This window comes from Macaca mulatta, chromosome 5 (genome assembly GCF_049350105.2).
Source record: "Macaca mulatta isolate MMU2019108-1 chromosome 5, T2T-MMU8v2.0, whole genome shotgun sequence".
NCBI lineage: Eukaryota > Metazoa > Chordata > Mammalia > Primates > Cercopithecidae > Macaca > Macaca mulatta.
The window spans coordinates 58,847,564-58,860,968 of NC_133410.1; the positions used below are offsets into that span (position 1 = coordinate 58,847,564).

A 13,405-nucleotide genomic window follows, 5' to 3' on the forward strand; every position below is an offset into this window, starting at 1 on the left:
GCCATTACAGGACTCTGAACAGAGCAGTGACTGACATAGTTCCAATGAATTCGCTGTTGCTATGCTATGCAGAAAACAGACCTGAGAGGGGAGGGGTGAAAGCAAGTAGATCTGAGAGGAGGCCACTGCAGTGCTCTTAGAGAAAGATAGTAGTAGCTTGAACCAGAGTGGGAGAAACTGAGGTGGCAAAACGTGGTTGGATTCTGTACATATTTTAAAACAAGAGCAGACAGACTTTCTTGAAGGTTGGGATGAGGAGTGTTGAGAGAAAAAGAGGACTCAAGGATGACTCATGATTTTCAGTCTGAGCAGCTAGAAAGGTGGCATTTCCATTCACTGATATGGAGAAGGCTTTAGGTAAGCCCCTTAGGGGAAGAAAGTCTAGGAGCTCAGTTTTGGACATGTTGAGTTTGAGATGACTATTAGATATTCAACTACTGATTTCCTTTTGACTAAGTCAAAATTTATCATCCTCAAAGAATGTAAATTCCCTGAGGGCAGTTTTGTCATTGTTCATTAATGTATATCCAGAGCCTTGGACAGGGTTTAGTACATGTCGATTTTCAACTAAAAATTAACTGAATGAAAATTTATAAAGCACACATTATGTTTCTTGCTCTGTTCTACATGCTGGGGATACAACAGCGGAAAAAAAAACCACCATCATTTCTGTTCTCATGCACTTTACAATCTCGTAGTGGGAGACAGAGAAAGCAAATGAAGTAAAATAAAATAAATCCTTTTCCTGTTGGTGTACATACTCGATAGAGACTGGTTGAATGTCTACTCCCATGGCACTCTATGTCTATTGTCATAACCCTACAAGGAAGGAAACTGAGAGCACAGAGTTGGCATTGCTTGCTGGTCTATCTTACTCTAAAGCCTCTGTTACCACACCATATTGCTTCTCATATAAAATAACACAAATCCCTTCATCACCTGATAAATATCAGGGCTATGTTTCTCTTCATATGAGCATCTAAAGGAGAGTCTTCTCATAATCAGTTTGTTTTTGAAGAGCAGTTCTAGGAAGGATACCTGGAGGTAGGCAACCCTAGACCACTTTGCCCTCCTTAACTGAGTCAAACCGTGTAGCTGCTTTTATCTTTACATCACAGGGCATTTTCTTATTCTTCACTCCCTTTCATGATGCCAAAGTTACCTTAATTACCCACCATAAAGTCTAACACATCATTTCATCTGAAAGGCTCACTTTGTAACTTTTCACAGAACTAAGGAGGCATACTAAAACAAATATTATATTCATATAAATTTGAAGAGGTATCCCTTATTCCTTTAAAAATGAAATCAAATGAATTTTTCATATCTAGAAGTAGCATCTAGTGTTGGTTTCAGACTTAGTACTCCAAAATAATTTTAATCCTCCTCCTCCCCTGATTCAGCCATTTGATGTTTTCTTGGTCTCATGAAACATTATGCCCCCAACTTCTCCTCCGTAATCTGTGCAGAAATTCTGAAACAGCCACTGCCCCTTCCTACTGCGCATTTCTTACCATGTTTCTGCACGTAATTTGATATCACACTTCCTGCCCCCAGCAACATTTCCTATCATGTAAATGATGAATATTTTTTCTTCTGGTCTGACCTATCTGAATAGGTCTCCAAAAAGGAGACTATCTGGGCTCTCCTCCTGAATGTCATTTCCATCAACATTGTAATTTTTAAGATAAAACATCCAGGGTTCCCCACTAGTTGAATGTGGTAAAAGTATATGTCTTGATGTTGCCTTTCAGGCAGCAATGCTCATTAATAGCAAGAATTCCCATGATCAGTAGAGTGTGTGATCTACCAATAACTTGCCTCTTTTCAAGGCCAAGAAAGACATCTTCAATCCACCAGATTTTCTTTAGGACCCTCTGATGAACAAGTGGCAGTGAGGTCACCTCATGTTGTAATTCTGAGATACACTGAAATCCTCTCCTAATATGACACATTACATTAACTTAATAGAATGACTGGGATCTTAAACATCGTCCTAAATACATATAGTCAGTGCATTGTAACTAACATACTAAATAAACAGACCGCCTTTAACCTTTACAATAATTGTTACTGTTCTTCCTGAAGAATCCAATTACAGTACAAAGCAAGAGTCCTACAGTATGGAGTGTTCTAACAATCAAATAATGGTCAACACTAGTTAGTTATGGTATCTATCTGCTGTCTATCTGTGGGATCATGCTATGGCTTCAATATTTGCATTCTGAAAAAATTCATATGTTGAAATCCTAGTCTCCAAGGTAAAGATGGTATTAGGAGGTGGAGACTTTAGGAAGTGATTAGACCATGAGGATGGTGCCTTATAAAAGAGGCCCCAGAGGGCTGCCTTACCCCTTCCACCACATGAGGAGGACACAGCTAATGAACCAGAAAGATAGCCCCCTCCAGACACAGAACCTGCAGATGCCCTGATCTTGGACTTCCCAGTCTCTAGAACTGTAAGAAATAAATATTGTTTATAAGCCTCCCTGTTATGGTGTTTTGTTATAGTGGCCTGGACCAACTAAGACAGATCACAAAAGCTTTTCCAACAAAACTAAAACCATGTCATAAAGGATAGAGGACCAATAACTATCCATTATGGATACAATAGTGGGTGAATGAACTCTGTAAGTAATGAAGTTATGCTTGTATACTACCCCTGGTAAAAATATCACAACGTAAAAGGTAAAGTGTATTTTGTTAACTTCGTATTAGGAAATATAAGGTGTTCTAACCTCTAGGAAGTCTGAATGGTAGCTCCAAGTTTATAACCATGGCCAAAACAACAACAACAAAAAAACAAATAAACAAAACCCTCTGTCATCTAATTCCTTTCATGTTCAACACCTGCACTGAAGTTCCCAGGTCCTTATTTCCTTGTTCATTGAAAAGAAAATCAAATGTTGGAATTTGAAATGTAAGTGGAAGATGTTATCATCAAAGGTGTATTCCACCACTCACCTTATTTTGTATTGAATAGACATGTTTTCTAAATATCACACCTGGTCATTTATCTTAATATTTTTTCCACTTAACAGTAAGGTATTCACAGATTTTTGCCTTAGGTATAAAAGGTACAAATATCCACCACAGTTCAATTGATCAAAGGATTTTTTTAAACATCTGTCTTAAAATTCTATCTAATATGTTGCTTCAGGCTCTATATAGCCACAGCTTCCAAGTGATACCAAGAGACTTACCCAGCAGGGATTATGTAAACCTTATATAATTAATATTTGTGAGATTTCTTAAGATCCTGGCACAAAAGACAGCAATGAAATTCAAAGTTTTCAGTTTTAATCATAACTTTCCTTTTAAATTAAATGCCAGTTAGAGTCCGGAAGGCTTCGAGTCCCAGCCCCAAGAGCAAGACCATTGCTACCATTAAAAATATACTTTTTTATATAAAGGAAGAGTCAAAAGGGGTTAAAGTTGTTTAGGGAGGCCATATAAATCCCATCAATGTTCAGAAATACACAGTTAATGGATATATAATCAGAATCAAAATATCTCATTGGCGTGAGTGCTGCCTCTAAATCCTAATCCATATAGTTGCTAACCCAGAGAGCTTCTCCTAAATCTCCATGTTTTCCCATGAACAGATTATTTCTAATGAAATGGTGCAGGGTAACTAAAGCCCCATGAGGCAGCCTTCAAAATAAAGCTAATCCTGTATCAAAGTCTCTGCATAAATGAACTGCAGATGAAAGGCCAAAAGTATGGTTGGCAGTTAAAACACAAGACAACCAGTTGAATTTGAATTTAAGATAAACAACAAAGAAAGATTTGGTCTAAGTACGTCCCAAATATTGCATGGAACGTACTTAGAATTCACTGTTCATGCCGGGCGCGGTGGCTCAAGCCTGTAATCCCAGCACTTTGGGAGGCCGAGACGGGCGGATCACGAGGTCAGGAGATCAAGACCATCCTGGCTAACACGGTGAAAACCCATCTCTACTAAAAAATACAAAAAAAACTAGCCGGGCGAGGTGGCGGGCGCCTGTAGTCCCAGCTACTCGGGAGGCTGAGGCAGGAGAATGGCGTAAACCCGGGAGGCGGAGCTTGCAGTGAGCTGAGATCCGGCCACTGCACTCCAGCCTGGGCGACAGAGCCAGACTCCCTCTCAAAAAAAAAAAAAAAAAGAATTCACTGTTCATTTTACATTCAAATTTGACCGGACAACCTTTGTTTTTTATTTGCTAAATTCGGCAATACTAACCAAAGGAAAATTAAGACTATTTTCAATTGACACTATACCATCCTGTACCAATGAAAAGCACAGATGAGATGAATTCTATAACTGTCTATTTCATTTTAATGATTTCTATTACTTACCCAATGGCAAAGTTCCCAACATCTATAAGCCATGTTAAAACAGGTGAAAGAAATTGGTTATGCTGGTGTAAAGGGTTGTGAGGAACATTTAAAGATTCACACATCAGAAAATACAATGTTACATCAACCCTGTCATTTAAATAATTTAAGCTGTAACTAAAAAAATAAATGTCATGAACTACATACACAAATCAGTCTTACTGAATAGTTGCCCGGCTTGCACATTAACTAGATGACAACCTATTAGCTCTGTATGTCTAAGTAAAAAGCAAACATTGGATAAAGCAGACATTCACTATCTGCCCACCTCTTCTCAGAATTACCATGTCTTCTACATAAAACATGAATTTTTCCAAGAAACTGCTTCACTTGATATCTTATGAACAAGACAAATAAGTTTGATTTCTAAACTAATGTGCCCAATTTTAGTGATAGATACTTCTTTTGGAAGCAAACAGTCTTAACTGCTATTGCAGGATTCCTTCATTTAGATTTAAGACAGTCAAATTCGTTTTGAAAACACTTAAAAAATGTTGTTGTCCATTGCTTCCGGTGGGGTGCTATAACCCCCTTAGGGTAAATTACTGCTTAAGAAAGTCTGCTTAAACAGTATAATATTTGGCCAATGTTTTTCTCATAAAAACCCAAGCACAATTAGACTGGGGTCAAATGCTGAAGTTAAATTAGAGATGTGGAAATTATTGATGATTGCCCTTGTTTTGGAGCATTCGGACAAAATGACCTGTCTTTTCCTAAGTTGTTAATCTGAATTATCTCAAGTTTGCAGCTCTGGGGAACTGACCTTTGAGGTTTAGCTGAGTTGAGTTTTTGAAACACACCAGTTTGCAAACGTTTCTATGGAAGAAATAAAAGTCCTTGATGAGACTTTACATCTATTTGTTACTGAGAATTTTTTGGACTCTTGTGCTAAATCTGAGTTGGCACATTATTAACCTTTTCAAATTAGGCATTTGTAGGCTCAGCTGAATATTTTCTTAATTTGCACATTGGTTTGCTGGAACAGCTGGCACTGCACTGGAATATTAGTTGAGATCTTTGATTTACATAGTCCAAGTACAAACATATAAACTCTGCTTTTGGAGAGAATGACCTAATTAGTGCAGAATATAGTACACTTCATTAATAAGAATAATAGCAACAACAACAGCTAACACGTATTGAGCATTTGCTATGTCTCCAGCACTGTATACCTATAGGTATATTCAGTTATTGAACACTTTCAATAACTCCAATTTTTTATTCTCCAAATTTTGTACATAAGAAAATGCAGAGTGGTTAATGTACTTGCCCTCAATCACACAATTAGTAAGTAGTAAAGCTTAGATTTTTACCTAGGCAATCTAGCTGCAGAATCTACGCACCTACCATCTTGAAACACTACCTCTGTAAATGCATCCGTTAACAACAAAGAGAACAACAAAGAGTGTTCATGCACCTTCTCAGGTCAGTTTTCATGTGAAGGAAATGTCACATCTTTGACTGTGACCAAAGATTTCAGGGGAATAGGAGTTTCTCAGGCTAAGGAATGCAAGTGACTCTTCACAACCACCCCCAACAAACCATAATCAACCTTCCTGTTCCTTTAAATGTGTGCACAATTTTGTGCATTTTAATGTATGTGTGTTAAGGCTACTAAGCTGACATATATCAAGTACAGAGTCATAAATGTGCAGGCTGAAGTCAGTCTTCCTTCAAGGATAAGGACATTCTAGGTGTTAGTTACCTGGAGAAGAGGTACCTACCAGAACCAGAACACAAATAGGATCCCTAGCTGTGTGGCAGACTGGGAATCTAGCTCTCTGGTGATCTACGTCTTAATCACCAAGGGACCAATATGTCTGCGCAGGGTGGCTGGGTAATGGGGGGAAGGTCCTGAGAGGAAACAGGGGCAAACAGAGCAGATCCAGTGCAGGAGAAATAGGACCAAGAGGTTTGTGCCTCTCTTACCTAGTGTCTTTCCTTTTTGTCCTTCTTGAGTATTCAGAAAATGCCTTTGAAAGTTCTAATATATCTCATACTTCACTGAGGGAGTTTTTAAATAAATAGGGCCATGAAAATCTTGAATGTAACAACCATGGTGGCAAGAACAAAGGAAGAGAATCCAGATGGGGAGCAGGAGAGGGATAAAGGTGGAAGCTACCAGGGGCCTGCCATTCTCGTTCCCTTCTTGGTTTTGGGGACAAACGCTGGAGGCTCTGGTTTGTATTTTAATCTGGAATCAGTACTGCAATATGCCTTATACTGGCATAAGAAGTGTTTGATAATGGTTTATACAATAGACATGCTAGTTTTCTACTATAATCAACCTTGAGAGAACTGAAGACCATCTAAGATTTCTCTCTCCTTTTAGAAATACAAATGAGGCTGGGCACAGTGGTTCACATCTGTAATCTCCGTACTTTGGGAGACCAAGGTGGGAGGATCACTTACGTTCAGGAGATCAAGACCAACCTGGGCAACATAGGAATACCCCTCATATCTACCAAAAAATAAAAAAAAAAAAAAAAGCTGTTTATGGTGGTGTGAACCTGTAGTCCCAGCTACTCGGAAGCTTGAGGTGAGAGGATGGGGAGGCCAAGGTTGCAGTGGAGCTGGAATCGCGCCATTGCACTCCAGTCTGGGTGACAGAGCTAGGCCCTTTCTCCATAAATATATAAATATGTTTATATATACCCGAGTGAATAAATGTGGAGATCTACCCTTGCTGGCTTGTTGACAATGCACACATATTTGCAAGTGTCCATTATATGTGCTGGAGGAAATATTATGTATATTTTGAGAGGATTTGTTGAGCCAAAAAATAAGCCCCTGTGTAACGCTTTTCCTGGCTCAAGAAAGTATCACCTTAAGAATTTTACAGAAATATTTTTGAAGCCTATGGCTAGAAGGGGAAAAAGAGAAGGAAACAGAAAAGAAATAAGGCCTGGTGAAACTAACTAGAGGTTTGCTAGGGAGTTCTGGGATAAGCCCCCAAAACACATGTGCCACTTTCACTTCAAGAGTCCTCATCTCTTTCTTCTTTACCAGCACGTCTATTTTTTTCTTTAAAAATTATATTTTACATTCTGAAAACACCTTAAAATTAAGGTGCAAAGAATCTCATGAGGTATTTATGCCAATTTTCATTTTTTTTCATGAAATTTATTGCAAAGTAGCTCTAACAACAAACTGATGTCTTAAAGAGATTCCTTCAGAGGCACAAACTTCAGCGGGAATGCAGCGTCCATTAGCTTCATCATTGTCCGCTTGGGATATGCACATCGAAACATAACTAGGGAAATGAGGCAGTATGTCTTCCCGAGTCTCGAGCCTCACAGCTGGAAGGCTGTGACCATCTGGAATCTGATCCTAATTAGTGCATGGGGGTAGGTGTGGTGCTCAGCCGGTCCCTGGCCCACCAGTCCTCACTCTGGTGGTGGGTCAAGGGTGATATTCCTCCCGCAATAGCGGAGTTAAACTAAACTGTAACGCTGAACCAAAAAAAACAAAAAAAAACAAAAAAAAAACAAAAAAAAAAAACAAAGAGAAAAAAAAGAAAAGAAAAAAAAAGCGTCTTGGGGGTGGGGGTGGGGAAGCTACAATACAGTGCTTGTTCGGGTTAATCCCGGTTTTGACAACTGCCAGAGCTGTTCAAAAAAGGAAATGATTAAATAAATAAGACAAACCACTAAATCAAATTAGCAAACGAACCCCTCTACTGACTCACTCAAGGGTTTCTTAACCTCAAGAAAAGAATTTTGAGTGAGGAGAAGTAAAGGTACCTTCCGTGTCATTACGTAAGCATCTCCTGCTTTGAGGATTACGGGAATTACCACCGGCAGCCAGCCAGGAGCTCCGCTGCCTATTACACCTGCCTGACCCAGGCTCTCTGAGCCCAGCCCGAGGCTGGGCAGCCAAAGCCCAGTGGTTCGGGAACTGTCCGCGGACTCGTCTCCAAACCGTGCCGAGATACCAGCGCGAAAGAGGTTTTCTCAGACGGACGTTCAGTAAGTAGAGAAAATACGCTATAGTTTCAAATTGGGAAACTTTTCCTTATAACTGCATTACCCATTGTGAGCTGCCAGGAAACCTCTAGCTTCTTTTCAAGGGATTGCGACGACTCGTGTCCACAATTGCAGGAACCCGACGAACTCAGAGGGAGGAAATACAGACTCAAGCATGAGTAGAATCGGTTTGCGCTATGTGACTTTGGTTCACATTTAACTGAAAATGCCAGTGGCCGCGCAGTCGGGCTACCTTTTCCACCAGCACCATATCCACAGCCAGTTGTCCCTTTGCGGGAGACATTTTCTGGAAAAAATGGGTACCTGAACTCCAGATTCAAAGCGTCTTTCTGAATCTTTCCCCGGTCCCCGCCAAGCCAAGCTCAGTCGTCTGGCTCCCCTTTTCCCCATCCCCGCTGCCAGAGGTCGCTGCCGTCTGTGGTCTCGAAACCCGAGAGTGGCTCCTAGGAAGCCTTTCAGAGGTGGTGCAGGGGGAGGGGAGAGGATGCTAGTTTAGCTAAGTTAATAGCTTCTTCCATGAGATACGTTTTTGGGGAGCTCTGGGGCAGAAGGTAGCCTTGCAACCCCCAGTGACGACTGCGAGCCTGACCAAGGCCGGGCCGCTGCTGTTAGTGCCACATCATCCTAAGCGTAACTAGGAATGGACGCCGGAGATCAGAGACCGCCAAGACTCCAGAAAGCAAACCTGCCCCGCCAGGCGCGCAGCCGCTGCTGAAGCCTTCCCAGATGCGAACCTCCCACCCCCACTTCCCCGGTTTTTTCATCCCTTCCAGTGCCGAACCGCAACAGGAAGTCTGGTCCCGTACTCTGGCAGAGTGCGCTCCGAAACCCTGGTGAAGAAAGAGAAGCCTTGAGGCGCAGTCCGTGTTGCCCACCCTGGGCTCGAACGTGCAGCTCAGCCAGCCACCTGTTCCACAAAGCTGGAGTTTGAGCGGGTGCGGGCGCGGGCTGCGGCAGGAAGGACCCCATCGTCCCCTCCCTCTGCACGGTTCGGGACGGCCAAAGGCGCACATCACCTCAAATCTAAGTGCGCACACACCTGCGCACTCAACCCGGAGACTCGCACCACTCGAGGCGCCGGCGCGCGGCGACTAGCTGCCGGGTCTCCTAGCTTCAGCCCCGACCCCGCGCTCGCCACTGGGGCCCACCCCGCGACCTGCCCTTCCGGGAGGATGGCGCCAATTACCTGACGTTAAGATGCAAAGAGCGAAGAGAGTCTTGCAGACCATGGTAGCCTGGTGTTTGGTGCCAAGCCCGGAGCGGGCGGCAGGGAGTTTGCGGACTGACAGAGCGCACTGGGCGCCGGTAGTGACTCCTCTGCCGGGTGGGCTGCGGTGGGAGCCGGGAGGCGCGGACAGCTACAGTGGAAGGCGCGAGGCAGACGAGGCGAACGCAGCCCGGCTCCGTCAGCTGCGTGCCCTCCAGTGCTCCGCGCGCTTCTGCTCCATCCCAGCCGCCCGAGCCCGGGGCCGCCTCCGCCGCCGCCGCCGCGCCTGCCGCTGCCAAACCCCTCCCACCCGGGCCCCGCGGCAATGACAGGGCCACCCCCTGGCCTTCCATCTCTCAGCCCTCAGGTCCCGAGAGCCCCGGCCCAGAGCGGCCTCTGCTGGACAGTCAGGACGCGAGACCCTGGGTTCGGTAAATGTTTGCAGCACCTTGCACTGTGCTGGGAACTAGGGATACAAAGAAGTGTGAGCACATCTCTGCCCTTGGGAATCTAGCTCAGCTTTTCTTACATGAGCTTACAGCCTTTAGAGAGGTGACCTTATGTCATTTTAGGTGTTCCCTCGGAGAACCGACGCATGTTCCAAGAATGAGGACCTTCTTCATTTGTCCAAACACTTCTGCATGTACATAGTAAACCCTCATCCACATTCAACCCGGCTGAGTTTCCTGGGGCCTGAACCGGCATGTCTGCCGCTGTATTCAGCTTCTTACTAGAAGAAAATACTAATGTCAGGTAACTGATGGTGGAATAACTAAGCCAGACACCCTACTAGGCGTTGTTTCATGAATCCTTCCAAGAATTATTATTATTCCATTTTACAGGTGAGAAAATGAAGGCACGGAGAAGACAGTGTTCTCTCGGTCGCATAACTGGTAAGAATAGTTTGTGCACTAGGCCCATAATAACAAAGGCTGACATTTCCTGAGTGATTGCTATGTGCTAGGCTCTGGACAACGGGCTGTTCAAGAATCAACCAAGTCATTTAGTTCTCACAACAATCCTTGGAGATTATTTCCTCGTTTTCAGGGGAGGAAGTGGAGGCACAGAGAAGTTTAACTTGCCCGAGTTCAAACAACTCGCAAGTAGTGATGAGATGCCTGCCCGGGCACCCTGCTCAACCTCTGTACTCTACTCCCTCTCCAGAGCCCAAAGCTTCTCCAAAGCCTACAGATTAGAACTGACCTTTCATTCAGTTCCCTCCCTGCTCCTGCTACACTTTAGGCTTGCTTAATTCTCACACTTCGATCAAAGCAGATGGCAGGTTCTCTCCCAATTCTGTTATTAATGAACCTGTTGGTCCCCTAGTCACCAGAGCTAGGGCACTGCAGGAGTTAACAAGCCTTTGTAAAGAAATTATTTGCGTGGAAGACAGCTTTCTTTTTTCTGTGATATCTTCTTCATATGCCATGGGCTCTGTTCTCACTTCTTTCTCACATACCAGAAGCTGACTCTAGGAGGCCTGAGCACCTTATCTATGGTCAATTCCTCTGCCTGACTCTATCACACTACCACTTGTAGATTTTGCTCACACTTCCACAACAAGATTAAATTTGGATCACATTTTTTTCTCTTTGTGTTGGTAAATTTCTGTTGGCATGAGAAACAAAAAATACTCAATGCAAGTGCCCATCCCCTCTCCGTCCTCCCTGGCCAGATAAACTGCAAATTCAATTTGTTCAACACGTTCTCTGAATGCTTTTGACTTCAAGGTACTTCCGGTTTCTAGGGTAATCTATGTGATTATGAACAATTTCTGCATCTGGGTTTTAGTTGTCATGGATGCAGGGACCACACACAGATGGAGTTATGTAGCGACATTCTATCAGGCACTGGCCGCTTTAAATAGGGCAGGTTAAGTAAGTGACTGTATGGCAGAAATAAAGATTTCTGAAGACCACTTCACAGGAAAAATTTATTCAATTGAAATTCAGCAAAACTTTAAGGAGTCTTTCCGGAGTGCCAAGCATGTGCAACTCTAACCTTGATATCTAAGATACTGGTTTGGTTCTCAAAGAATCATGACCCCTACACACTAATCAGTGAAAATTTCCAACACTTTTCTATTGTATGCAGGATAGAGTTGAAATAATTTATTTGATTAAAATAGTTCATTTTAATTGCTGATTAAAAATTTTAATTTATTAATTTAATGAGAGCATATTTAATCACTTATTTTATGCCAGCCCTTATGCTAGGCAATGGGAATATAATGGTTGTAATAGCCAGGGTAGTGTAGGTTTTGCTGCTGTAATAAACCAGCCCAAAGTCTCCCAAGCTTAAGCAATAATGGTTTATATCTTGCTCATCAAAATCTGCTATGGATCTAAGTTACTCCTCAGAGTAGCTGTCCTCAGGATTCAGTGTTGTACCACCATATGGAAACCTGCTTTTGTTACAATAGGTAGCTAGCCAGGCATGAGTGGGGCAGGAGAGAGCTCCCCCGACACCCCACCAGGAAAATCAGGAAACCATCATGTGGTGGCCAGGCAGTTATTAACTATCACTCTAAAATAATAATTGGTTACAGCTGGCACGAGGGAATGGCCATCTCCCCATAAATAGGGAACACCTGAAACTGGTAATCAGCAGCTTCCAATAAGATCTCAGGAGTTGGGCAACTGAACTCAAGTATGTGCATTAAGATGCAAAATGGTGGAGTTTAACTGGGATATGACTTTCTGGGGGCATTAAAGGAATGCAAGATGCCAGAAGTAGGCCAGCATGTAAAACTCTTAAGTCCAAGGTCAAATGGGGCACTTGACCTCCAAGATGCCCGCTTGGGCCTCTTCCAACTGTACTTCCTTCCTTGCTGCTCTAAAGCTTTTTAATTAACTTCCACTCTTGCTCTGAAACTTGCCTCAGTCTCTTTTTCTGCCTTATGCCTCTCAATTGTATTTTTTCTTCCGAGGCAAGAATTGAGGTTGCTGCAGACCTGTACTGATTCCCCACCAGTGACTTGGATAGCTTCCACCGCTAACAGTTTCACATCCACTGAGTTAGGGGAAGAGAGAAGTGGAGAATTAAGTATTCAAATCTCCCATCTAAAAGTGACACTTCTGTTCATATTTTATGGGTTAAAGCAAGTCAATGGTCATGCCCAACTTCAGGAAAGCAAGAAAGCATGTTATTTTTGTGTGCTCGGATAGAGACGAGAACTCTATAGCAGGGAACACTGTGATGTGTGCCACAGGGGCTAATTGTCTCTGCACCAGGAAACTTACTTTCTAGTAGTGGGGAGTTAAACATTGAATGAATAATCACAAAGACATATGCAATAGCATTATATTAAATGCCACAATAATAATAATAATGAAAATTTGTTAATTGTTCCAAGCATTTTATGTACAGTCATGTGTTTAAATTTGTACACTCTGACTTTGTGAGATAGATACTGTAGAAGACCAGAATATGCCACTTCAAAATATGTCTTTTTGGTGTAAGTATTTGTTTGAGAAACAGCAGCTATAGGAGCAACTCTGAGAATAGAGTGGAATTACCTTTTTGTAGGGTGAATTTAAATCTATAAAGGGAATATTCATTTGTAAGAATGTCTTCCTCTGAGTACTAGGAAGAAAAGGATGGCACTAAATTACTAGAAACTCTTATTAATGGAGAGGGCACTGACTTAAATCTGCATAACAAACTTTACCTTTGTTTACCATGCTTTACCTGGTCACTTCCTCATAACTGCACCCCTACCCCGATACTCCTCTTTCTTTGTTTCAGCTGAAGATGATATTTAAGTTTGAATTCAAAGCCACCTCTTTGAAAATTACTAATTCCCTATCTCATATATATATATATGAAATATACA

The 13,405-nt window shown here is 42.5% G+C and overlaps 1 protein-coding gene and 1 long non-coding RNA gene across 3 annotated transcripts in view; one reads left to right on the top strand and one right to left on the bottom strand.

Moving 5' to 3' along the window:
* PARM1 (prostate androgen-regulated mucin-like protein 1) overlaps positions 1-9,837 on the bottom strand; it is a 110,109-nt gene extending 100,272 nt beyond the window's left edge. The window contains exon 1 of one of the 2 annotated variants that reach the window (XM_028848067.2): positions 9,550-9,804. Coding sequence is in view for 1 of the 2 variants with exons in the window: in NM_001266923.1 (NP_001253852.1) it covers positions 9,550-9,592 (43 nt within the window). In the remaining variant the exon portion in view is untranslated. 2 annotated transcript variants of the gene reach the window in all.
* Positions 8,062-13,405, top strand: part of LOC114678321 (uncharacterized) — an 84,071-nt gene continuing 78,727 nt past the window's right edge. Inside the window, exons 1-3 of the long non-coding RNA XR_003729665.2 lie at positions 8,062-8,345; positions 10,143-10,323; positions 10,413-10,463. This is a non-coding gene — a long non-coding RNA (uncharacterized LOC114678321). The remainder of the gene's footprint in view (positions 8,346-10,142; positions 10,324-10,412; positions 10,464-13,405) is intronic.